The sequence below is a fragment of the Siniperca chuatsi genome, linkage group LG4, assembly GCF_020085105.1.
Source record: "Siniperca chuatsi isolate FFG_IHB_CAS linkage group LG4, ASM2008510v1, whole genome shotgun sequence".
Lineage (NCBI taxonomy): Eukaryota > Metazoa > Chordata > Actinopteri > Centrarchiformes > Sinipercidae > Siniperca > Siniperca chuatsi.
In genome coordinates, this window is record NC_058045.1 from 27,216,670 (window position 1) to 27,244,569 (window position 27,900).

General features: G+C 38.1%; 1 protein-coding gene across 2 annotated transcripts; it reads right to left on the bottom strand.

Annotated features, from left to right (window-relative positions):
• Positions 1–5,970: 5,970 nt before the first annotated feature.
• On the bottom strand, positions 5,971–19,188 carry rerglb (RERG/RAS-like b). Of its 2 annotated transcripts, none has more exons than XM_044192381.1 (5): positions 18,862–19,188; positions 15,315–15,371; positions 15,074–15,147; positions 13,693–13,841; positions 5,971–7,715 (listed from the first exon to the last, which is right to left on the bottom strand). In XM_044192381.1, the coding sequence occupies exons 1-5, from the start codon at positions 18,911–18,913 to the stop codon at positions 7,478–7,480; spliced, it is 570 nt and encodes a 189-aa protein (XP_044048316.1). In that variant the 5' UTR covers positions 18,914–19,188; the 3' UTR covers positions 5,971–7,477. The 2 variants fall into 2 exon arrangements, with proteins under 2 accessions (XP_044048316.1, XP_044048315.1); XM_044192380.1 differs by lacking the exon at positions 5,971–7,715 and adding an exon at positions 9,539–11,430 and having other exon boundaries at positions 18,862–19,160.
• Positions 19,189–27,900: the final 8,712 nt, after the last annotated feature.

A 27,900-nucleotide genomic window follows, 5' to 3' on the forward strand; every position in this document is an offset into this window, starting at 1 on the left:
TCGATAGATATAATGACCTTGACTGATATGAAGAGAAGAAATTTAACTTATGCCACAATACAATTAACTTTTTCAGAATACCTGCCTTCATGGCCACAGCAGCAAAAACATAAGACATGTAAATTATTTTTAGAAAGAGTAGAAATCCTATAGTTTAAGATACAGCTCAATATGAAGAAAACAGTCTTTGAATGAAGCTCCCCCCCTGAATGTATGACAATCCAGACCTCACAGCATATGCTATTTTCTGAAATTGTTAACAATCAGTTAAACAGAAGTAAATGTTTGATCTATGAACGCTGTGAGACAAAGACAATAAAAAATACTTCATACACGTGAATTCTGAGTAGACATGCATTGTTTTATGACCGATATGTCCACTAAAACATTATTGTAGATAATTCATCACTCTTATCACTCACTTCTGAGTAGATGGTTATCAAGTGTTTCCAGTTCCACCATTCCCATGAGGGCTGTTCAGTCCTAATATATCATCCATTTATTCCAAATGGTGAGAGGACTCGATAATGGAGGAATGAGAGGTGGGGGGCAGTTAAATGCTGGCAATCGCTTCTGTTTATCATTCTGCATGAGACTCAGCAAACCAGACATACTTAGTTTTAATCAGATCTTTTACCATTTGCATTATAACAGTAATTTGACTGCCACTAAAGGGTAAAGAAGTAGTTTTAGTCAACAGCTGGAGGCTTTCCTCTCAGTGATTTAGTTTGGATCTATCTGTGGAACTTATGTTAGCTGTGTTTGTTAGGCAATGGGCAAAAATTGCAGCATCAGCAGGCTGTACATTCTGTTTGTGGTCCTAGCCTTGTTCTCTGTGGCAACCATTGTCACATTGTGGACTATTGCCCTGACAGGAGGAGATGACGGTGATGATGCCACAGGTCCTTGGGACGGGTAGAACATTGGTTCACATTTCTGTGTCCTTGAAGGATGATAATACATGATCCAAAGTTTGCTGAAAGTCATAGGTAAAGGCAGACAGATACAAAGACCTAATGTGCCTCACACGATGGTGAAAATAGTGCAATACAACATGAATCAGAAATAAACTTGAATCAATAAATTATTTTAGTCCCTGTTGGTGCAACACAGACTGTTTATTGAATGGAAACTAAATTGACTGAACATCAGCTACCATAGAAGTTTTTTGTCATGAGGACTGCTACTTTCTACTTTTACAATTTATTAAGCCCACCTATTTAAAACGAATGCAGTGTAATCTAAAGTTAAGTTTTTGTTGAAAGTTTTTCGAGTGGTTTTGATTCAACTGTGTCAGTGAGGGTATACCCTTACTGAAATATACAGAGATCTTAAAGTGACATGAAGTGTCCTCTAAAAATTGTAGTTAATTTGATGAAAAAATGTATTATAAACCAAAGGTAAAAAACGTGAGAGGGAAGGCAATGTTATGGGGAACTTAATCAATTATTGTTAAGTTTATTGAAATAAAACGTATACTTTGAAAGTGTATATATTATTTCAGTAAACTTAAATATAATAATTTTCTATTCTTATACATGCAAGAATTATATGAATAATTTTACTTTGAATCTTAGTAAGGCAAGTTAATTTGTTTAGCACATTTCAACAACAAGGCAATCAAGTGCTTTACATAAAACATAGGCCAATATAAAAAGACATTTAAAAACACTTCTAGAGTTAAATAGAAAATAAAAACAAGCTAAAACAGGAGAGCAAAAGTTACAGTGCAGTGTAAGAAATTAATCATTATTTGATTTCATAAAAGGCAGCGGCAAACAGAAAAGTCTTCAGCCTTGATTTAAAAGAACTAAGAGCTGCAGCAGACCTGCAGTTTTCTGAGAGTTTGTTCCAGATATACAGCATGGTACATGAAAATTGAACGCTGCTTCTCCATGTTTAGTTTTGACTCTCAGGACTGAAGGCAGACCTTTGCCTGACAACCTGAGAGGTCTGGATGGTTAATAACGTAGCAATAGATATCTGCTATATCTGAGTGAAATCAATTCTTTGACAGACAGGAAGCCACTGTAAAGACCTCAGAACTGGAGAGATGTGATCCACTTAAATAGGACTTGCCTGACAAAGTGAAGTAGACCACAACATACAGACTTATTGGCACAGGTGGGTAATTCACGCAACAGGGGAAGGACCCAAATGCAGACAATTGAGCAGACAGGAAGAGTTCGGTGATTTATTGACCAAAATGGAGGTATATAAGCTATCTATTTCATAAGACAGGCAAGGATTAAAACCGGGAAGGCAGTCCTATCAGGCAAACTTATCCAAAGGGGTTAGGCAAAGAATCATCAGTCCGTGGGGCGGCGGGCGGGCAGGCGGGCAGGCAGGCAGGCAGTTACAGGTAACAGGTTACAGAGGGTCGAAAGGAATGACATAAAGCAACTTTGACAATCTGGCAGGGAATCAGTGGAAATGGGCTGGTTCTATACTGCAGGGCAGATGAGTGAAAGCAGTACATTTTTTAAAATCCAGACCCTGTTAGATATACCTTGAAATATACTGCTGTCCAACTTAAGATGCCTAAAATAAAAATAAAGTGGATGTGAGGATAAAAGTTTATGAAAAGTGTTTTTTGAGAGATTGTTTCCTGAAAAATTACTGTAAAATATCACAAATACTGCAGTGTGTTAATTTATTTTATTGAAAATGTTTTTCATTCTGAACAAAATGGCACCAAGTGGATCCATCTAAAAGGAGATAAACAAGGTCTCATAACCCATCAGGACGAACAGGAAGAGGAGCAAACACTTGAACATTTTCTTATTAGCTTCACAAGCAAAGTGCTTCACCAGGAGAGCTTGGCTGATTGTGATAGAGCTGCAGCTGAACTCCCAAGAGGTTTGACCACTGGGGAGCAGATTATTTGTTCTGATCCCTCGACAGGCTGGGAAATTCTGGGGAAGAAAGCCAAGTGTTTACATGTGCCATGGTGCCTTTGAGCAAGGCATGTGATATTCATATGAACCAGTGGAGCTTCTTTGTGGTTGTATTGGGCAGTTTCCAGTTCAACATGTGGAAATGTGTGTGTGTGTGGACCGGTGACCTAAAATGTTGCAGTAGAGGCTTCTGACTGGAGGGTCACTAGTTTGATCCCCGCACTGATAGGATGATGCGTTCATGTCATTTGGGACGGTGTTCGTGTCATCAGACAACTCAAGACGGTTGTATGACTGCAGAGCTGGTCATGTTAGGGTTAGAAATACTGCATATGCGTTGACAATGTAACTATATCCATTAAATTATGCTGAACAAAAGACTGACTGACGTGAGGTGTGACGTGTTTGTCAATTTTTTTTCAGGCATTTCCATGCAAACTGTTTCACAGCTGAAATTATGACTTGGATGCTGAGGTGAAGATGATTTTATAAGTCGGAAGCTGGTAATTATGGCAACTCCGATAACACATGAGCGTGGTATAAATCATTACCACCACTGAGGCCCATAAGGTGTCAGCATGCTTCAACTAAAGTGCTCCCCCTTAATAATATATTTGTTCATTTTAAACTACGTCACTTTTTGTGTGTACAACCAAGTGCAACACTATGAAATCCTTCAAGGAGAGACTATGCAGAAATCACAATTTGAATGATTATCTCTCTCTCTCTCTATGACGGCCGGCTTTTCACCCTGCTTTTGAGTGCGGTCATTTGAAACAGCTATAAACACTTTTGCCTTCAGACGTGGTCAGACGACAGTCATTTCGAACATACTGACACCTTTAGTCTCCAACTGCTCCAGTGGAGCGGCCATCAGATCAGATTGTGGTTGTACTGGGCAGCTTCCAGGTGTGAATGTGTGTAACTGTGTGAGTGTGAACAGGGCCCTCCTGAAAAAGAAAGCATTGCACTCAGTGAAGTCTCCCTGCCTGCCTAAAAAATACTGTGTGAGGCAGAAGGATGCTACTGGCTACTGGCTAACGCTAATGCTGCCGGTGTGTTGTTTTTATGCTGAAGGGTATGTTGTATGTGCATAACCAGCTGGGTTATGGCTTTCAATTTATGGAAGTCAAGTTTTATTTATGTACTTCAGTATTAAACGTAGCAATATGCCTTTAAGGGCATGTCCAAGCAATGGTAGCCTTGCAAGACAAAAGAGCATCGACATCTGTTGTAAACACAGTGAACATTATGGTTGCTTGTCTGTTTTACTGCTGCTTTATTGTGATCATTATCTACCTCATCAACACCTGTTGTGGCTTTACAGTTAACCTCAATCTCTGGCTAGATGGGGTTAAATAGTAGGCAGCTCATCAGCATGAACATGTGCTAATGTAAAGTTTACCCAAGTGTATTAACTGAAAGAAACTAAAGATAAACTTGAGCTGTGTGGCTGACAAAAAACCTGAGAAGTAGGATGATATGATCGGAGGAGGTCACCAGTCCAATAAAGAAGTCCATTTAAAAGCTGATATTAATTTTGTTGTTGTTAGAACTATACCCGAAAATAACCAGTCTATTTCTTTACATCGTCAACTGCAGGGATGAAAAATGAGAAGTAGGTATCAAGAGGAGCGTTGAAGAGGAGCATCGTCAATCCACATTTTCTATAAGTTTCACATTAAGTATCATTACCCAAAGGAAGTACCACATTAATACCACATTTCAGATACCTTTTAAATCTTGTTTGGAATGGACTCATTTGTCTTATCTTATGTTAATTGGGTCATGGAGGCCTCAGGAAGCTCATGGACACAATGTACAAATCTTTACAAATCCTTTTTTCCTAAAGTTCAAAAACTTGCCACATAGAGAGCACTGTATCGTCCTTTTCATGGATCATATTTTGGAAAGCATCTTTGGCGCATTTCCTCTGCTGCAGATGCAGGCTGCTGCACTTGAACGGGATGTCTTTGATCTGTCAACCTCAAACTTGGCAAGAAGTCTTCAAATACAGTTGTGCAAGCACAAACCTTTCAAGGACTGGAACACAATGTAATGTGATTGGACTCTTGACACCTTCTGTATCCGAATGAGCCAGGCTGCTAGAGCGTCTCCATGAGCTCCTTTAGGCCTAAATCTGTGGTGATTCTGAATAAATGCTGCATCTGCTTCAACAAAAACTTCACATACCGTAGAAATTGTTTTTATAACTATAACTGTTGATAATTGTATTTTTGGTATTTTGTACAAAGTTGATAATTGGTACATTGCAGTAATTACATTCTTAAATGTACAACACTGTTTTTTAGCATTAGCTTGATGCCAATAGAGAGCTGAAGTCATCACGTCACGTCCGGGCTAGCCTCTGGTCCACTATCTTCTGTGACTCAGTGCAATCTCTCATTTAGCATTTCTTTCATCGGCCAAGACAAATCGGCAGCAGTTGCTATAAGAAAATGAAACCTTTGTGATTTTAAGTTAAACAATTACTTTCTGAGCACTGAAAAAACTACAGCTCCCATGAAAAAACTACAAGCGTGGCAGTACAGGTACTTACCCCATCGTGCAACATCATAACTTGGTTTTGTCCATATCCTTAGAATTAACCATAGCTCTCTCCTAATGTAAATTTTCCTATTTTTTAGTTGTACTTTCTGTTGTCTAAAAACGTCTACAGTTATCAGCCTTCTCTGTCCTGCTGGTATTACAGACATGTCTGAGCTAACCATGACCCCTCGACTCACTTATGGGCTCGCCTCTTTTGTGAAGCCGTGACATTCAGCCCGTGATGGTGTTGGGCTTATGGAAAATGTTCGTTAACATCTGCTAAAAAAACCTAAATATTGAATAAACAACGATATTAGATTGTTTTTCAGAAAACTACCATCCTTATCTAGACATGTGTAGTGTGACGCCCCTCCCACTGTCTAGGAGTCTGTCCTGGCCAACCTCAACAGGCAATTAGCTGACATGGGGGGGGGGGGTCGTCAGCTGATCTAGTTCACCTGGGCCTTCCAGGATATAAAAGCTGGCCTGTGTGCTTGCTCTGTCTGTCTTCCTACAGCTGTCATTCACCTTACATCTGCTGCTTTTGGTTCGCACATTCAACACCTCCACAGCACACATGCATCTCATCCATGCATTGATGATTTCCACACGCCGTTGTCCATTTCTGTTAACTATAGTTTTAATAAGTGACTCTTGTTAGAAAGTATAACCTTTGCATGGACTCCCTTATGGTCACATTCCTTGAGCCAGTTTGTGACAGTAGCGAGCCACAGAACATATTGTCGAGTAATGTTATGTCCCAAGGCTGGATTTTTAATTATTAGCATAATTACAAATGTCAGTGGGATTTTGAATTAGGTTTTCTTAGTTCTGGACCAGAACCCAGAAGTTCACATCGGTTCTCTAAAGGCCTTTTTCACAGCAGACATTGTCATAGTTCGAAAAGCACAGGTGTTACTAATAACATTAACAAAGGCTCCTCTCCATTCAGTGTCCCACTAAGTCATGAGTGTGACAGTGAACCAGCATGCACCCGGGACACTGAAACTGAAGCTGCTAAATTTAATTCAGCCATCATTGATTTTATTATTTACACCTGTGCTTTTCCTACTGTGACATGTCAAAATGTCTTCTGTGGAAAAAAGTAATACTCTATCAATAATATGATGGATGCTTTGATTCAGCAACTGAAAACAAGAGCTTTAGAGTGCCTCTCTGTGATATTGAGTTCTTTATCAGATTCACTTCACTTGCAGAGCTTTGGCAGCCTTACTGCAAGAAGATACCAACATCTTACAAAGCAGTATTCAGTGCACAGACTGCAGGACACTGAGTAGACAAGAACAAGTAGAACAATTTATAAAACATATGAAATGGATTACATATGATTCCTTCTGCAATACATCTCAAAAAAGCTGCTTTACATTCATTCAATGTTTAATAAAACCAGATAATCCAGATGTAACTCATCAAAAATGTGTGCTCGTGACACTCACTAAATTCAACAAAATTAAAGTATGCATTTTGCTTCTATGCCTCTTTTCACAGAGGAGGCATCCCATTTTTCAGAGAGTGGATGTCTCATTTTAGAAACCGACTCTTCAGATGCACCATATATATACATCCAGCAAGCAATCACCGTGTGCACTCATGCAGGATGACACACAGTACATGGCAAAAAATTTCGTACTGGCTCGTGTTCAGATCAACTTAAAATTATGTTTTCCTTGAGATTATAGGGGAAAAACATATTTCGATTAGGATAATTCTACCTGTATCTGTATTTTTTAGTTGATTTGAATTGGAAACAAACTATTATTTTACCACACGGACATATTGTTTCCACATTTTTTAAGGAAACTGAGATTTTCAGTCAGCGCTAGACTAAACAACTTTAACTACTATTTATTTTTGCAGCCAAGATTGCAGCCGCAGAAAGGGATGCTGAGAACTGAGTACCATCTGATGTTGTAGACAAACTCTTCCTGCTCTAACATGGATCCATTTCAGTGGAGGTTCAAGTCTGGAAGCCATCCAATCCCCTGTCAGTCTGACTAAGCTGCAGAGTTTTAGATTGGAGTGGGGATGTGCTCACCAGCTGTGAGATTAAGGGGAACTGATCGATGGCCTTTCTGATTGGCTCTCGCGGTGTCCCAGCAGCATCCAACCCCCTTGGTTCGGATGATTGTCCTCAGCCGAGCCAAAACCAATTCTTCCTCCACACAGGGGCCAAATAAGATCACTGACCTGAAGCTACAAGGCCAAGCTTGGAGGTTCTCTCTCCATCCGTCTGCGCTCCTCATCTCTCTGAAGAAAATGAGACAGACAGAGAAGAAGAGGGGGGAGGAAGATGACGAGATGGAATCAAATTAGAGTTTAAATGAAGAGCATTTTGCACCATCACAGATTCACACTTTCCCTGTTTTACTTGATGTATACTTTCCTGACATATTTGTTAATAAGTGCTAATGCCAGCTCTCTCCAGAAATTACCTGTCAGTCAAACTCAGTGGGTGGCACTTTATTCCTTAGATTTTCTGTTCAGTCTCTGTAGATGGAGCTTTTTTCTTTTTCTGTTCGGCCACGGTGGTTACGGCTGCTCCTGCCAACTACATAGTTCCTCCATCTACAGTATTCACTGCAACTGCTGCTGGAAATGTAAAATGCTTGACCTCCTGTCCAGCAAAAGATTTTTTTTCTAGAAGAGAAAATCTCTTTCATGAACTTTATAAGAGTACAAATGCGTCTGTCTGAAAATATCAGGGATCATTTGTTTGAAATATAAAAAAGCTTTACAACTAAATTGCAAGATCGTATAAGCTGCACTTAAAAGGATGCACAGTGATTGACCCCCTCCTGCTTGGTGTTGCCACGACAACCAAATCCTACCTGGATGCCACTTGTTTGTGATTTTTGATTCTGTAGCGCCACAAAGAGGGCAAAGTGGGGATATTTTGATCTCTCTGCTTTCATTGTCATATATAAAACCTTTTAAACAAATAAAAACAGGTGACAAATTAAAGGAAAAATCTGAATAAACGAGTAGAGAAACATAATGAATACCTATGCTTCCTTACAGAGCACAAGTGTTAACTGCAACTCAGTTTGGTTCGCTCATGCCGACTTTCGCTGGAAGCAGTAAATTATCATAATACACTGTATTTAAAAAGCACTTTATGAAACTCCTTTAAATTAAGAATTACAAAATAGGTACTATTCACATACAAGTAGTTCTCTAAAGTGATTGCACCAAAAGGAATTTGTTTTTTAAAATGTTTTTAAAGATACTGACAATGATACAGATACTGGATAGTGTAACTTTTACCTGTGTCTGTTCTTAGCCTACTTTTAGCCTTATTTTTTTAGTATTGTTTTATCTGTTGTAATCTTTTTATTGTTTTGTCTGCAACTTTTCATGCCGCTGTCTTGACCAGGTGCAAAAGGTTTCCAGCCTCAGTGGAATTTACCTTGTTAAATAAAGGTTAAATAAAATAAGAGGAAATACATCTTGGACCCTGAGGAACCCCACAAATGTTTTCTTTGAAGGCTTTAAAATTAGAAAATACCTTTTTCCCCACCTACAGTACTTACAGCGGGTGACTGATTAGAAGACAAACCTGTATAAATGAGAAACATTGAATGCAAATATTTCCATACAGGTCGGGAGGGGTCACTCAATAGGTTTTCCTTTAATTTGTCATTCGTCTGTATCTGAGGCGTAAAGCCTTTCATATAAGAGAATTTTAAAAAGTGAATTAGACTTTTTTTCCATTTCATTGTTCACTGTCATTTATCTCTATAATTTGAATTGATTCAGTGTGTAATAGGCCAGGCTCCACGAGCAGGAAATCATTAAACATAGAGGGAAAAAGGGCTCATCATTATGTTCCGATAACTGTGCTGCCATCTAGTGGGTACTTCAGGAACATGTCTTTGATTTGGAGGCCAAAATTCGGTATAATAATGGTGCATTTCTCACTTCTCCTGCCCCCAAACCAGCTATTTTTAGCAGTAACACACAGGAAATTCCTCTTTGCTGAAGGCTTTAGAGAAATGTCTCCTCTCATGGTCATCTAATTAAAGTTAAGCTCAAAGTGAAACAGCAGCCCCTCTGAAAAAGTAAAGCAGGCATCTTATTAAGCAATGTTAACTTTAATTTCCTCTGGAACAGCCAATGTTTTTACAGTATTTACAAAAGGAACGTCTACAAAACACTGCATACGTGAACATATTTTTCATCATGTGTGGTACAGTCTTCATAGCATCATGGTGACATAACAACAGCACAGCATTGAATTAGTTCATGCCCTTAATTGGTATGTGTTAGTGTTTGTTTTAAATACAATAATTATTCAATTTACCAATTAATATATACACAATATATCATTTAAATGATGCTGTTTGTCATGGCTACCATATGGCAATATAAGAGAGAGAGTATATGACATATTACAATCAACAGTATAGTAAACAAACACTATGGCTGCCAAAGAATAGCATTGCTATGAAAAAAAAATAATGTATACTGTACATATATAATGTTCATTAAAGTGTCAGTAAAATGCATAAAACTGTCCTTTTCCCTCACTTAAAACATTATATAAAACCTGCAGAAAGGCAGTTTAACAGTAAAGGGTTAAACCAGTGACAAAGCAAAACTGCAATGAGATGCTTAAAGAAACAGCCAACAGCGGGGGGCGGTCAGTAACCCCGAGTTCACAATGTGAGCACACTGATTAAGGAGTTTCAAGGGAAACTTAGTGGGGAAAAGTCACTCGCTAATCAACAGCTTGTCAGACTTGCATTCCTCCATGTTGTGATTTCAGTTAATGACAAACAGTTATGTCTGATGAGTGAAAGACGGAGGAGAAGCTAATTACAGCCAATCAAAGCTTCCCAGTCCTATACAGGTTTCATGTGAAAAACTACAGCAATAAACCAGCCAGAGATTATTCTTGGAAAGTAGCTGTTTGTTTTTTTGGACAATGTGAGCAAGTACAGACTGCGCTTGCGTGACATTTCCCTCACAGCTTTGTTGCTCCTGGGCGGGACAATTGACAATTTTATCATTTTTATTGGTAGTTTAACAACCTCTCATAATATAACAGCATTATAAGAATCTGTGAAACATCCTGTGTGGGTTTTCAGGGCTTTGAAATGAAAAAAGGTATTTTATAGAATAATTTAAGACTCAAAAAAGTAAGGCATTAAAAAAAGGATAAAACTGAGCAACGTCTAAAAGTTGTGAGTGATTTTTTTGTTTGTTTGCTTGAATATAAGAGAAACGTCTGAAGAAAAACTTGATTTTGATTAGCAAAAATGTGGGGGGTATGTTCCATCTTGCGACCCCTTCAAAGGGGCCCAACCCCAAAATTGGAAACCAACAGCCTGCTTTGTTTTAACATGATAACACAATAGGTCATTTCTAAAAAGCTGTCTTAACTCAAAGCAGATAAATACATCCTAGACAAACAACAACACTTGCCAAAGATGTGTACAAGACTAATGTTTGTCTGTAAATGTTGTAGTTGCAGACCCACAGACACCATCCAATCCTTCCCACCAACCATCCATGTTGCTCGCAGTGTGAACGCAGGGTTAATGTTTGGACCGCTGTGTATGTACTAAACAGTTTTCAGACCCAGCGTGTAACTTCTTGGCCACTTCCCTTTAACAACGGTCCACACAAAACATCCCAGTCCCTCCAGCCGATTAGCCGCTGACTTCACTGGAACCGTCACACTGACTTCCTCCTCTTGCCAAACACATTGTTGATGAGCTTGGCCATAGACTTGGAGCCGCTGTAGCGTCGTCGGTCGGCTCTGTACTTGAGGTGCTCCATCACTTGCCGGATGAGTTGGGTGAAGAGGTTGGCGATGTCCTGGTAGCTCTCGGCTGCTGAGACCTCCTGGAAGTGACAGCGGTTCTCCTGAGCCAGGCAGCGGCCCTCGTCCTCACGCACCTGTCGGACGTGACACAGGTCCTGCTTGTTACCCACCAGACACACAGGAACCTCCATCTCCCTGAAACATGTCAGTGAGGACTGGTGAGATGCAGAAGGTGTGGAGCCAAGAAAAGCATCAGTTTCCTAGAAAATTACTTTCTGCTGAGGAGTGATTTAATTTTAAACCTCTCCAACCCTGCTGGACCCAAGCTGTGTTCAAACTCACAGAACCTTATTTAATTTTGTAGTCAAGATCCAAAAGTTTAAAAGACACTAGATGCAATTATGTGTGTATACAATGATGCACAAAACATCTAGAATATTTCCATTCGATGTGACAATGCAACCATAAAAACATGTCATCTTAATTGCTGTATATATATATATATAGATATGGAATATATACTAAAAATAGTAATAAACTTACATAAGTTATATATAACTTTATAAACTTTATTTTACCAGTGCACATTTTTATTTTAATGCGTCATATAGTAGATACTCATATTGTATATAGAATTCTAGTTTTAGTTTACTTCTCTTATTTGCCGTGGTGGAATAAGTACTCTTAACTTTTACTTCAGTAAAAGCAGCAATACCACAGTGTACAAATACTCTGTTACAAGTAAAAGTCCTGCATTAAAAATTTTACTTGAGTAAAATTACAAAATTGTTAGAATCAAACTATACTTACCAGAAGTAAAAGTACTCCTTATGCAGAATGGCCCATTTCAGAATAATATATATTATATAATTGGATTGTAATTTTTGATGCATTAATGTGTGCATCACTTTAATGTTGCAGCTCGTAAAGTTGGGGCTTAATCTATAATAATACATCGTAATTAATGAATTATATTTTGCATCACTAATCTGAATCTGCAATGTAACTAAAGTTATCAAATACATGTAGTGGAGTAGAAGTATTAAGTAACATAAAATAGAAATACTCAAGTAAAGTACCTCAGAATTACAGTACTTCAGTAAATGTACTTAGCTATTTTCCATTGCTGCTTATTCATACTACGTATCTGTTTGTACTTCCTGTTGATTGCTTTTGTGTAAATGTATCCCTGCCAATGCCAAAAACAGGTTCTGGTTTTTATTTTGGCTGCATTTGTTTTATACACACATAAACACAAGTGAGTCCAATATTTCCCGTCCTTATCTCCATCAAGATTTACTGATCGCTGATCTACACTACTCACATACATACTTGTCAGACTAAATAAATATCTTCCCTCCACGTTATGCTTTGGCACACGACAGGCAGCCTGATGGATGTAGTTGGCCAATTTTTTTCAGCAGACCAAATTTACTAGATGCCTGTAGGTTTGCAGTGAATCCCTCGCTTGTCATCATGAATCATTTATGAGTTTGTGTTTGCCCAGTCAGGAATCCCAGCATTCCTCAAATTCAAGACTGCACGAAGATCCCTGTTCAGTTTCAAAGAAAGCAGGGCAACGATACTCTGTTATGTTCTGTTTTCCCATCGTGTTTACAGCACGTTCTGGTAATATAGTAGTTTTAAATCATTCTTGGCATTAAATTTATTGTCAACTAAAATATATGATTCTACAACACTGAATGAGACAATTAACACTTAAAGAAACCATATTAAAACCCTTTGGATAAACTTAAAATGGTTCCAGCTCCACAAATGTGAGGGTCTGCTGTTTTTCCTTTTAAGGTTTGTACTTATGGTTTGGACAAAACAAGCATTGTGAAGGCGTCACTTTTTACAAATCAAAAAATCAATCGATTAATGGAGAAAATAATCAGCAGATTAATCTATAGTGAGAATAATCATTAGTTGCAGTGCGATACAAAATAGTCAAAACTCCATGGTTCCACCTCAACCAACTACAACAGTAAAATCCTGCTTTTACATTAATGCATGAGTAATAATAATCTAATGATATAACATATAATAGTGTAAGAGTCACAGGGGGAATCTGTCTGCATTAAGTGCTTTTAATACTTCCTCCACCACTGCTGTTTCTATTTGCTCCTAGTTGGCATTTTCAATTAGATGAAGTTTCACTCAACAGCAAACATCACGTTGTTTATACTTTTTAACCCAAATCTTAATGTAGTAACCCCCCTATGGCACTTGGTCTCTAGCAAATTTGAGAAAATATTTGCAAAAACAATTTAGCCTCAGTACAGGTTACAATCCATGTAAGCTCTTCCAGCTCAACGTTTCTGGAAATAAATGTTAGGCCAACAGCTGCGTTGATCCGCCTTGTCTTTCTCAAACCCAGCAGTGGCTTGTTGAGTGGGGAGGCTCAGCTTCTGTCCACTGTCAGAGTTAAGAAAATAACCTCATTGTGCTTCTGACCCTTTGCAGTTGTCCATGCGCGCCTCCCGAATCTGCCGCAGGATGTTCTTGGCGTTGATGAAGGAAGTGCGGTCGCTGATGTTGTACACCACCACAAAGCCATCTGCCCAGTCCACCGGCTCCTCCAGTATACACCTGGCCTCTGAGCTCTGCCAAGGACAACACACGGAGGTGTTTTTAGCTTTCATAAATGACATATTAGAAAGCTATTCAAGGTGGAATTTCTCACAGTACTCATTACACCTTATTCTATATATAAATAAATATATATACACACAAACACACACAATACGTATGCATTACTGTTGTCCCACTTCTTCCAGAGCTATTTTTACTGCTGTTCTTGTTACCCTGAACATCACCAGCATGCAGACACGTGCAGAGCGAGAATAGGACAATATGTTTTAGTGACCTTGAGGAGAAATAAACAGTCGGAAGGACAAGGGGTCAGAGGACATGTCTAAGCCCACAAACAGCGATGCCTCAGCACTGTAAAAACTCACTTATCCCTTTCTCTTTATTGACTCCATGGTGTCTTTATGCAGCTCGGGTCAGAAGGGCAGGACATCGACGCAGTGCTTCTTATGAAAGGGTGACGTTACAGTGAGTTTAATCGACAGAGACAATGACCGGCTCTTGTTCTGCTGAGCCTCGGGGTATTCCAATAAAATACTAGCTCTGTAGTAAAAGGCCTCTCAGGTCTTTGGTCTTGTTGAAAGAGAAGTAAGCAGGTTATATGGCTCTTTTCTTCAAAGAGACATTGGCACACATCGCTTCAGGACACTCTCATAAACCCTTTGGATTCCCAACTTTAAGAGCTGTACGGATCATACACGTGCTGGCCCAAGGTACATATCTGACCATGTTTCCTTCAAGGTCAGGGACATGTACTGCAGCTTCCCAAGCAAACTGAAAACGGACCAGTTTTTACTGTTGTTATGTGAAACGCTTGTAGCTCCAAAACAAGAATTTATTATGTTTTCACCTCAGCTGAAGGATCATCTTTTATGGATTCAGAAAATTCTACCATACTCTTGGCCCATGACATTTTAGAGACAGCAGGTTTTCTCACAACACTGATGATTTATTGACATTTTTGGCTACAGTAATATCACCGTAAAATAAATATTGACAGAGGTCTGGCCTCTAAGTGATGATTATCATAAGACAAACAAAATGCTGGAACATGAAATTTAACTTTCATATGGATGTCTTTAGTGTATTTTCTTGAAAAGTCTCAGTCTGAGTATATTTCCAGTCCACCTGATGAAATAGGAGGAAACTGAAGAACTCAAAACAGGGTCCAACTGCAGCTCTGCTTTTCTAATAAAAAGTTCTGAAATAATATTGCAATATTAAGTGTGTTAGTGATATGTTGTACCTGAGAACAAGGATCAAACACTTCCAGATTCAGCTGCCTGCCATCGATTGACAGTCTCTTATGGTACAGGGAATCTGTAATGAGGATTAGAAACAGTCAAAAATAAACAACACAATAATATTAGTTTCCCCTCGGTAATACTCAATAAAGTATTTCTGATTCTGATTAAAATAATGATGGACCAGGACCAAAACCAAACCCCCATTAAACCACGATCATCATCAAATCTGGAAATACTTACTGGCGTTTGAGGCGTATTCACCGATGAAGCGCCGGGTCAGGAACCGCACAAGGACAGCTGGAGGAAACAGATTAAATGAAAAACAATAAAATGACTCATGGCATCATTACACTCTCATCCCTCACAGGTGGCAGCAGTGGGAAAATGACCCTCATTCACTCCCGTAGACGCAACACGGTGCCAACACTCTGGGACTGAAGCGGTGAAACTGTAGCCTCACATGAAAGAGGCCTGTGTGCATATTTGGCAAGCTTAATGGTTATATTTCCCCCTCTGCTCGCCTCCAGACTGCGAGCTACACATAAAACTGACCAGTTTTGTTCCCACAGACAATCAGTTTCAATTAAGGGCTGAAGTTTCAAGTGCTGAACTCTGGAAGCCTGTTGCTGATGGTGGTCACGGGCCTCTGAATGGTTTATACAGGGGTTATACTTAGGCTACGGGGACACACAAATATGAATATGGCCCAAAAAGTTACTCGTGCATGCATTCTGGAAAATGCAAAGGACATTCGACACATAGGACTTTAAGACACAATAGCAATTCTTTTGGGGCCGTCTTCACGCTAACATTGATATATTCCGAGAGCAAAACAACAAGAAAATGAGAAACATGCAGTGAAAGCAACAAGCAGAGCAGCAAAGAGCAGAAAAACATATTAAATGGACACACGTGCAGCCTCCAGAGGCTACAGCATCACCACAGTAACAGCTCTGCTTCACTGCCAGGCAGAGAGAATGGAGACGTCCCATTGTTTTATGAAGCTTGAACACAGCACAGAGCCAGTCAGTCTTAACCAGCACCACAGAGACTGAATACTAAGCAGCAACAAGGGTCCTATAACTATAACTAACTCGGTATATGTTGTGTTTTCCCTTTTCCAACCTTGAAATCAGCTCTGTGACAGATGAGTTTTAATTTAACAAAGGTCTTTCAAAGGCAGGGATTATCTGAAGTTTATGCCTTTACGCAGTAACATGCCTAAGCTCATTATTTCAGTTACATCTCACTGAATGGGGTTTATGTAACATGAAACCAAAGCCCAGTGAAAATAAAAGCTTAGGCATGTTACTGCCTGAAAACATGCAGCTTAACCAGTTAAAGTTAGCCTAGCTTAACATCCAACAAGCTAAATTAGCCTACAGAGATGTCCAGGTATGATAGTCTTTATTTTAGAGACCAAAAAAGTGGTAGTAAGTGGACCTTGTTTCACTTGGGTACCTTTTTTTGTCAAACTACTGTTTTCAACTTCAGTTAGGGTTGGCAACTTCCTGAAACGCCTGAACTCTAGAGTGATTGTAAACAGTAAGAGCAGTGGGGTTTTTTTTTTGCTTACTCACCAAACTTCATTCATAAATCCTACAATTTCGTTTCCTGTTGATGTACAAAGGGACTCACGTAGTGAACTCGCATATTTCAGATGTTTTATAAATCAAGAGGGTCTTAAGGTAAATTTGGCATGGAAGGTTGCCAACAAAACAACAGGCCGAGGTTTCAGTTCAATACGGAACACGTCTTTTACTTTCCAATTATGGGACGATTCCGTATTTTACGGGACGGCTGGCAACCCTATGCTCAGTTGCCAGTTGGCTACCAGACAATTACAGTTAGCTAGTTAAAATAAATAGAAACCTAAGCCATTCAATGCTAATACACATTTATGTGTTCCAGTTACTGTTTAAGCTGTATCAACAGGTTTCTGACTGGAAAGATTTTACAAATCTGTGGAGATTCTGGAAAAATTGCTTCTATTTTGTTATGCTTCAGTACCTTTGAGCTTGGCACTTAATGGTCCAGTGTGTAGGATTTAGAGGCATCTAGCAGTGAAATTGCAGTTTGCAACCATTTGAATACCGCTCGCCTCACCCTCCCCTTCCAAGCGTGTAGGAGAAACTACGGTGGCCGCAAAACTTGTGAAAAACGCCAACGGCCCTATCTAGAGCCAGTGTTTGGTTTGTCCGTTCTGGGCTACTGTAGAAACATGGCGGTGCAACATGGCGACCTCCGTGGAAGGCGACCCGCTCCCTCTGTAGATAAAAACAGCTTATTCTAAGGTAAGGAAACACAATAATTCTTATTTTCAGGTGATTATACACTAATGAAAACATACTTATAAATAATATATTAAATTTCTGCCAATAGCTCCTCCTAAACGTCACACACTGGACCTTTAACTGTTGCAGTAAGCTGAAAAATAACATGCACATCCTGTCAAATTTGTCCTAAATAAATTAAAAAAGCTTCCAGAGCAGAAGTCATGTCACTGTGTTACACTGGAGAGTAAATATCTAAGCTTATATCAAAACAGCCTCACACTCTGAAATCTCATTTGAGCATTAACTAAACCAGCTCTTCTTTGATGTCTATGATACAGCGTCTTCAATGCTGTTCAAGGTACATCTAGAAAGTTTTCTCTAAAGCATTCATACACAATGAGACACTGAACTGTTTCTATTTACATCTGTAATTCAACATACAGTCACTATTTGTTGATGAAGCCTCTGATCTAAATGCTCCCAAATGTGTACATAAATATGTAGGGTGGGATTTTAGAAAATACAGACTTGTGATACATTTGCAAGTAATCACATTTTATGTTTTTTTTAACCCACCTCAGAAGAGAGTGTGTTATTATATCAAAACAAAGAGTGAGGTTTAATTTTAATTTGAATGTCTGGAGGAGAAACTAAGCAGGATTAGTCAATTCATCGATTAGTTGATTAGTAGAAAGTGAATCTGCAACAATTTCAAAAAGTGATAATTGATAGATGAATTGATAACATGCCAAACATTGTCTGGTTCCAGCTTTTCCAATGTAAGAATATGCTGCTTTTCTCTGATTTATATCATTGTAAATCGAATATATTTGGGTTTTAGACTGTTGGCTGGACAAAATAATATAATTTAGCAAGCCACCTTGAACTCTGGGAACATTTCTCTATTTTGTGATGTTTTGTTGATCAAATGATTACTATATTAATGGAGAAAATGAAATAATTGATCATGAAAATATCCTATTCGTTAGTTGCAACCCTCCAGAGGTCCTGGGACATTACTTGAAAGTTATTTGAAAGATCAACACCAAATGTGTTAAATGAGGCTTCTTTTTAGTCTACTACACTTATATATTACTGTACCTGTTTAGGTATGTTTACTCAAACAAAGTCTGAATCTGTTAGTGTTTCAATATACTGTATAAAGAAGCTTTCCAAGCCTGAAACTTTAGTATGCACCAAAAATCATCATTATTTGAAAAACACTACACTGACTGTTGCAAGTGTCAAAAGAAAGTATATATATACAGTATATATAGATATATATATATATATATATATATATATATATATATATATATATATATATATATATATATATATATATATATATAGATATAGATAGATATATATATATATATATATATATATAGATATATATACATATATATATCAATCAAATGGCATCATACACAGTACAGAGATGCTGACTGAAGAACCACAGGTATTTTTTCTATAGCTGTTTGAACTAAAAATCACTTCCAGCCACTCACCCGATTTCCCAGCCCCCTGGCTTCCCAGCAGGGCCAGCTTGATGTCGTTCATGCCTGTGCTCTGTCAGGTCCTCAGCTGGTTCTCTGGCCGCGGCTCTGTGTTGTGTCTGGTATCTGGGTTAGCGTCGGCACAATAAATGCTGCGTGCAGTCCAGGCTGGGTGGGAGTACAGGACTGCCCCCCTCTCTTCCTCTTCAAAGGGTTGTTTCACTTTTTTAAAAGCCAGAAGGAGAGGAGAGAGGGGGGAACAAGCGCCCACTTCTTCTTTCCCTGGATGTCTGTGAGCCAAGCGCTCTTTTACTCTCTCTCTCTCTCTTCTCTGGTTTCTCTCTCTCTCCTGTATCCAACAAAGCTCTCTCTCCCCTCTTCACTCCCTCTCAATCCATCTGTTTTCCTTCTTTCTTTCCTCTCTTTCGCCTATATGTCTCTTTTCTGTCTCTTCCCCCTCCTACAGAAAGGTTACTCAAAGGTCATGGCTGACTAAACCTATTGTGCTGTTCCAACTCTGGCAATGTAAATGTAGTCCAGCTGCCATCTACGGACATTTGTGTCATTCTTCATTGTGTAATGTTATGAAAGCCCATTCCTACCTGGAAAAGAAAGAGATGATTTGATATGTATAGGAATGATGAATATAAAAATTACAAGGATATTAGTAAAATTAATTAACTGTGTCTCTTAGAAATTGTGTTTATATACAACTAATTTGCAACAGCAAATAGGTTTTGAGAGAAAATTCCACCTGAAATACATTTTTTATCAACATAATGAGGAAAAGCGTCTGGCAAATTGTAAAAAAATGTTCATGAACGTATCTGCAAAACATTCACTGACAACATATTTCATTTGCCTTTCCTACAATATCCGCACTTCAAATAAAATATCTGCTCCTGGCGACTAAAACATGGTTAGTGCTTTTTATGGTATTGATGCTACCAAAGGCCTGTAAGTTGTAAAATAAATTAATTTATTAAGACAAATAGTAAGTCAAAATTATAATAATCAGAATCGGTCAAAATTTTTATTTGAATTTTAATCAAAATCACCTCCTACTTGGTCAGATTTATGGATACTAAGTCAAAATTATGACTTTTTAAAGGTCCAGTGTGTAACATTTTGGAGGAGCTATTAGCAGAAATGGAATATAATACTAGTAAGTATGTTTTCATTAGTGTATAATCACCTGAAAATAAGAATCAATGTGTTTTCATTATCTTAAATTTAGCCGTTTTTCGTGAGTTTCGGCCACCGTAGTTTCTCCTACAGCTTGGAAGGGGAGGGTGAGGCGAGAGGTATTCAAATGGTTGCAAACTGCAATTTCACCGCTAGATGCCACTAAATCCTACATACTGGACCTTTAAGTAAATATAAGACAGTTTTCACTCACGACTCACTAATAATTTACATTTAACATTTTAACTTATTATCCGATAACTAGAATGCAGTATCTCTCTTAATATCTCATAATTTTTACTTTTAAAGTTTAAAAAAACCCTAAACATAATGCCACCCGGATTTCATTTTCTGCCAAATGTTCATACTGAACACGTCTGATAACATATTTAATTAATTTTTTATATAATCTGCAATACAATATCCACGTGATGCAACTAAAGTATGACTAATGTTTTAGTTTAACATTTGTCGTCTTGGCAACAGTGACTTAAAGCACAAGACAAGTTGTTTAAGTCTCTGGTGTCAAAGTCCTGCACTTTGCACTAACTTAGTAAGTCAAAATTAATTTTCCATAGTTACGTTAGTTTTTTCTTTTTTCAGGCAGAAATTGGCTTGCATATAATGTGGCTTCGTTTTCAGTTAAAATCAAGAAACAAGCATTTTTAGCATTTTTATTTCCTCAGGTGGTGGAGTCACTGTTGACCTCTCTGTGATAAGATCTGTCATCCTGCTGCTGAGTCTAGTGTTATTAATATTCTGGCTTCAAGGAAAGTCATTTTATTTAAATTGGTCTCTGTGTTTTCATGAAGGGAAGGCAGTGATATGAAGGGGAGGAAGATTTTGACGACTTTGGTTGTGTACTTTTTTAGCCGTACAGTCGCAGCTCACCAGGCTGAAGCAATATAGTAAAGTTTAGGCTTTGAGTGCAGTGTAGAAGCAAAACCATGAGAAGGCATACAATAAAAACACTGATTAGAGCATCAGTCATACCGCTGACATCAAACTGAATCGATTCATGTGCCACATTTTGTGTGGCACATGCAGCCAATAAATCATCCTCGAGTAGCTTCAATTTCACAGACACTAACGTCAGCCAACAAAATGAATATTCTTTAGACTAAAACCACATTTTCGTCCCCCCTGACCCTCTGGCATGCTCGTTCTGGGCATGTTGGGCCCAAACTGACTTTATTTGATCTTGTATCTGTTTGCATGCAAAGTCAGTCACCCTCTTCCAAAAGAAAGTCTTAAATTTTACCCCTTGACTTTAGAAAGTGCTGTCATGACTTGGATGCACTTGTCTTGGTGTTAAGGTGTTTTGGATTGTTTTAGTCTATTTACATACTTTCTTTATGATTATAATGGTTGGACTGAATACCCCAAAATTTGGGATTTCCATAGCCCGAGAGTGAAGAAATGTTTCAAAACCGACTTTTTTGGAGTTGGGCCACTCTCTTCTTGTTGACTTGTTGAGGATTATGGACCTTTTGAATACCGTAAAACAAAAGATGTAACGATGAAATGAAAACAGTCTGACCACATTATGTGCATCCAAATCCATTCATAATGCACAGCATGCAGACTGGATGGGCTTTTCAAACCAAATTATGCTTTTTCCATTCTGTGATGTTTAGATATCATATACCCTGCAAATCAGCTTGCATGAGGCAAAATAATTGGTACCAGATAACTTAAAATCTTTGAGTCATTCATCAGAACGAAGGGGAATGTTGAGAAATAGAGGGATTAACGTTGCATATTGGGAAAATATGTTTGTCCTAATCATCTCAAAGTAAGATTTTTAATCAGCCTTGAATCCTGAAACACTTGACTTCAATCAGCTGCATACGATTTGGATCAGAAAAAACAATACGCTCGAACAATACAAAAATTTAAATAAAATCACTTTTCCTCTTCCTGTTGTAATCAGGAAAAACAAAATTTCTGTGTTTTACTACCAAGACGAGCAAACAGTGGAAGGTCCAGCCATCCATGGCAGCTTTTTAATCAGGCAGAGAGGGAAAAATCATTTCTCTGAGCCGATCAACACGTGGCTGTAAAGAGGCTTTCACATGGGACGATGTCATGTGCCCACAAAACTACACATACCAAGAAACACATTATTCTCACCAGCTGCACACACACACACACACACACACAAAACCTCAACAAATCAACATCAAAGGGCACATCAGCAACATCATTACATAACGTCAGTGCACCAGGAATCTGTCTGGAAGGTTTCTGTTTATTCTGTGAAATGAGATTAAAGTTAAGTTGGACTGGAGATTTCCTCGTGGCTGTTAGCCAAATAGGAGATGCCATTTCAAAACTAAATGGTTATTGTTGCTGAATGTCATTAGAATTAGATGGGCAGCCTGATGTTTTTCCAGAGAAAAAAGAATCAGCAGCAGTATATTTTGTATTGCATCATATGGCTCTGATGCGTTTTGGTTTGGTTTAGCTAATCTTAGTTTAGAGTAGTTTACCTTGTCTTTGACTTGGCTTAATAATAATAAAATGGTTAGAGTGTAAAAAATATATATTGACAAGGTAAACTGGATGAAGTATGATGAAGTAAAGTAGCTCAGTTGTTTAGTTTGTAGCTTAGTTGCTCAGCTTAGTGATGTTATAAAAACAAAATAATACAAACGTTCAGTGTGTATTATAAAGAAATACACTGACAAGCAAAGTAAAATGGGTGAAGCATGTTTAGTTTTGCAGTTTAGCTTAATTTAACTTGCTTGTTTGGTTTATTGTAGTTTAGTTTAGTCTTAGCTTAACTTAGTTTGGTTTAACTAGACTTAGCTTAGTGACGTTTTGTTGTAAAAACAAGATAATAATCCATAAATGCTCAGTGTATAAAGAAACAAATGACATTGAAAGGCAAAGGGAATTGAAACATGTTTAGTTCATTGTAGCTTAGCACAGACATTTTAGCTTAGCCCTGTTTAGTTTAGTTTGTAGATTAGCCTAGACCTAGCTTAGTATAGCTCAGTTTAACGTGCGTTAGTGATCTACTGATGTGGTAAAATAACAATAAAAATAATAAAATAATGATAAAATTACATAAAGCCTATGTTAAAATGACAAGAAAAGTAAATTGGTGAAGCTTTAGTTCATTGCATCATTGTAGCTTAGTTTAGCCATCTTAGCTTAGTTTGGTTGTTTAGCTTATTGTAGTTTAGCCTAGCATTAGCTTAACTTGGTTCTTCTAACTTGACTTAGGTTAGTGATTTAGTTAGTCTATGTAATAAAAACAAAATAAAAAATAAACCAAAAATACTGACTGTGCAAAAAACAAACGTAAAAACATGACAAGCAAAGTAACATATTGGTGAAGTAAATTTAGTAATGGTCTAAACACTCAAACACAACATGGTACAAAATGGTAGGACAAGATACACATAATCTGGCTAAACTCAGATATATAATTATAAAGAAGCAACATTTACAAATAATCAACAAATAATTATCACCTATCAAATCTTTATACTGTGTTTTACTGTACGGTTTTAAACCTGGAAGGAAATGCTGAATTGCTTTATGCCACAAAACAGGCAGAGAGTGCCGCTATACTCCTGCAAAATGTGTAAAAGCACAATTAGGCCTATTTATCTTTTTCAAGAAAGCCAAGCAGTAAAAACCTCTGATTTTGTTACAGGAAATGACAGGATTTATGGAAAATGTGGTCTTAATCTCCACTGACTTGAGATGGCAGCTATCAGTCATTTTGACAGAGGTCTCACGTAATTAATTGTTCCAAGAAATCTGAGTTAGTGTGACTTTGATGTTTAAAATTGCACCTTTAAATCCAAAGCCCATGATCGTCCTTTACTGTCCCCCCGTTAAAAATTCACATAAACACCTTGAACATGTTACTGTATGAACCAACGTCCTCAGTGTGGCAGACATAGGCTGGATTGATGAAGTGCAGGGGCAGCAGCTGTCCGACCCAAAGACATGGTATGACACCCTTCATTCTCATTCTTGTGCTTGGCTCCTACTGTCCTATCTTCTTCTTCTCCTTCTTCTTCTTCTCCTCCTCCTCCTCCTCTACTCAAGTTTGATTCCCAAATTTGGGCATCAGAGGAGATGTTTCAACATGTTTCCATAGCTGAGATGTTGAAATTATAAAGTGAAATGACTGATGACTGATGGTGTGTCGGTGGTCTTTGAGCTTATTCTATTTTGAGGTTTATGGCTTTAAAAGCATCCAAATCTCTGTCTTTGGCACAAGAACAGTCTCAAGTTAAATACGAAAAATTACGTGCAACATTATCTTCTTTTTGTGTTATATCCCAGAGCTTTTACACTGAGATACAGTCAAAAATATAAAAAATGTGTCTTTACCTTGCCAACTTCCTTACCCCTACTTTGGTAATAAAACTAAAAGGTGGTATGTATATCAGCTCTGCTCTCAGCACTGTCCAAAGAAAACATTGTACACTTATCCCACTCTGGACATGATAATTCAAGAAAATAGTGCTTTAATGCAATAACTTATCACGACTGTAAGTGAGGAAATGAGTCTGAATGACCCTAAATAACACAATGCCAACAAATCTCAGCAGGCAACTTTTTGGAGGACGTAAAATATCAGGTGTCTAATCGTGGCTAATGCATGCTCTTGAGTTTGGTCTAAACATTAGATGTAGGTCTTATCTCAAAAGTAGACCACTGCAGCCAGAGGAGCGTCTTTTCCTCCTTTTTGTGTGTATTAGTGATTCACCCAACTTCAGACAGTGAGAGGGGAGCTGCATGCGGGCTTTTGATGTTCTTAAATGAAACATCTGCACATTACAACACAGAAAAAAAGAAAGAGGGCGGACATGTGACTGGGGCTTACTGGACTGAATAAAGTGGGTTTAAAAGACACAAGAGGGGAATAAACCTCCTTTTGAAAACATCTCACAGTCAATTTCCCCCATTTTATCTTAATATTAGCCACAGGGCTGCTGGCACTTGAAAGCTCCATCTCATGTTTCTCTGTATGACTTCATTCAATGGCTGAAAATTTTTAATTCCTAGTGGATGTACACACAGATCAAAGACACTATATAGGGTTTAAGGCAAGCACAGAGTGAGTTTTATCAGTGATTACAGCAGATTTTGCCCATTTGAAAGTCTTTTATTGGGTTCACTGAGTAAAAGCACTCATGGTGCAGCGTTCTTGACAGATTATATTTCATAGAAGAGCATTTTGGCAAAAGTGCATGAAAATGTGAGCTTTCTGGCTCAAATGGTAAGAACTCTCTGAAAGCAATCACTTCGTGCTGTTTCCTGTTTCACAAATTACACTGAGCTGAATCTTGGAAGAACAAAATGTCCTGAAACACTTTAAAAAAAGAATATCATATTAAAGAGCTGAAAACTGAAAACCATAATTAGAAACTGAGAGCAACAAGTGAGGAGACCACCAAGGCCTGCAGCAGAGTCCAGGAGAAACAGAGGCTGTCACGCCTGGTAGACAAATCCACATCAGGGTGGATTTATTTAGAGAAAACGTGAAAGAAACGCAACATGTCCTCCTTTAAATTAAGAATCTCACACTCTGTTTAAACTATCTAATAGTAAAAGTTATGTGAGGATCCTGTGGATTTCTACGGCTGCCACCATGACAAAAAGAATATTTGCTCAGCTTCTCGTTAGCGTGAAAAGTTTCTTTCTTTTAACGAGAATCTTTATACATTATAACAAGATATCTTTCATGTTAGTTTGACATGTTTTCTTTATTACTATATACTGAACTATCCCATTGTTCCAAGAAACCTTTCATTACCACTTTCTGATATGTCTGCAATTATAAATGTTAATTTGTAAATGTTTATTAATAGTAACTCATTAATAAAGGGTTTTGAGTTTCTCATTTTCTAATAAGCCATCAGCAAAAGTTCGTCAATCAACTGCATTTATAAATGTTAATAAAACATTAATAAAGGATTCATATAGTAATCCATTCATTCTGCTGTTGTAAATGTTAATAAGTTCTTTATAAATGGATTTTGGTCCAGATGTCCTGCAGCTGTTTTCCAGAAGGTAAATGGTCAAACAAACTTCCTGATGAATTAAAGAGCTAGCTAAAAAGACAAAGCAGGTGTGATGATTTCGACAACCTGGCAACCCTAAAGTTATTCATATTAATAGCTTATAAATGATCTATAAAGCATTACTGAATTATTTAATAATTAATAAAGCCATTAATAAATGCTTAGAAACCCTGTCTAAAGGGTGACATCAGAAAGTGCTACCAATTTTTCTTGTTGTAACAACATATTGCTTTATTATGTTATATAACGAAACTTCTGGTTTTTACACAAAATCAGCATATTTTGTTAAAACCAGAAACGCGTCTCGTTATAAATGAAATGAAACGGATGTGAGGATAAAAGTTTGTGTTTTTGAAGGATAATTTCCTAAAAATTATTAAAATTTTCGTGCTTTGGTTATCAGGTAATTGACTTCAAGCAGAGAGTTAATTACAACTTGTGTCTCTGAGTGTCTCTAAACACACACACTCATTTGAAAACATCAAGCTGGGCACAATAAAACCACAACATACAGACTTATTGGCACAGGTGGGTAATTCAGGCAACAGGGGAAGGACCAAATGCAGACAATTGAGCAGACAGGAAGAGTTCGGTGATTTATTGACCAAAATGGAGGTATATAAGCTTTCTATTTCATAAGACAGGCAAGGATTAAAACCGGGAAGGCAGTTCGATCAGGCAAACTTATCCAAAGGGGTTAGGCAAAGAATCATCAGTCCGTGGGGCAGGCGGGCAGGCAGGCAGGCAGGCAGTTACAGGTAACAGGTTACAGAGGCTCGAGAGCAATGACATAAAGCAACTTTGACGATCTGGCAGGGAATCAGTGGAAATGGGCTGGTTCTATACTGCATGGCAGATGAGTGAAAGCAGAAACAGGTGAGCAGGTGGGCGGGGAGGTCAGGTGACTGGGACTGGAGGGAAAGGGGTTACTGCAGGGCAGATGACGGAAAGTGGAAACAGGGCTGCGTTCAGCCTCGACAAAACGTAGCAAAACTTGATTTACACGGAAACGGTGGTGCCTTGAACACCCTGTTGTGCAAGCACACTTAAGCGCCTCTTTAATACTGCGGTTTAATATTAACGTCTAGACAGGATGATGGAGTTCATCAGCAGCAGCCTCTGAGGTGAAGCCAGTAAGGAAGTTATATTTTACTTCAGTAAGTGTCAATCTGCTTTGATGGAGAATATATCGAGTTATAGCCTTTTTACTGTCAGAATTCTAGGCTTTTTTCTCTACATTTTTTTTAAATCCAGACCCTGTTAGATATACCTTGAAATATCCTGCTGTCCAACTTAAGATGCCTAAAATAAAAATAAAGTGGGTGTGAGGATAAAAGTTTTTTGAGATATTATTTCCTGAAAATTCTATTAATTTTCTTGCTGTTGTTGTCAGGTGATTGATCAAAAGTAGTGTCATTTCATAAATATTTTCAGCAGTATCCACATTGAGACATGCCTGCCCTCCAGACTCTCTCATCCAACCAAAGAGTCCAATAAGAGGTCTCTAAATGCAGACAATGATAAGAAGACACACAATTCAGGTACATTAAAACAACAAAAAATGAAGGATTAACTCAAACTGTGGCTTCATATTCAATGTAATTTATTGTCTTACTCTGTGGTCATTTTGAGCATTTTGAGTGAATAACAGAATCAACATCTTCTGAATGAAGGAAAACAAACAATGATGACCAAATCTGCTGACTGTGAGCAGGAACCAGCAGAACAAAGGGAAAGCTGGTAGATAAGAGATAGATAAGTATCGTGTAAATGGGGGGGAAAAAGGAAAACACAAAAAACCCTTATGCTTTAA

Excerpts from the sequence above, each read along its gene's own strand:
- rerglb (XM_044192380.1), bottom strand. The coding sequence starts at position 18,913 with ATGAACGACATCAAGCTGGCCCTGCTGGGAAGCCAGGGGGCTGGGAAA. Across the intron at positions 15,372-18,861 it reads CCAGGGGGCTGGGAAATCGG|CTGTCCTTGTGCGGTTCCTG; the intron begins GTGAGTGGCTGG and ends TGTTTCCTCCAG. Across the intron at positions 15,148-15,314 it reads TGAATACGCCTCAAACGCCA|ATTCCCTGTACCATAAGAGA; the intron begins GTAAGTATTTCC and ends TCCTCATTACAG.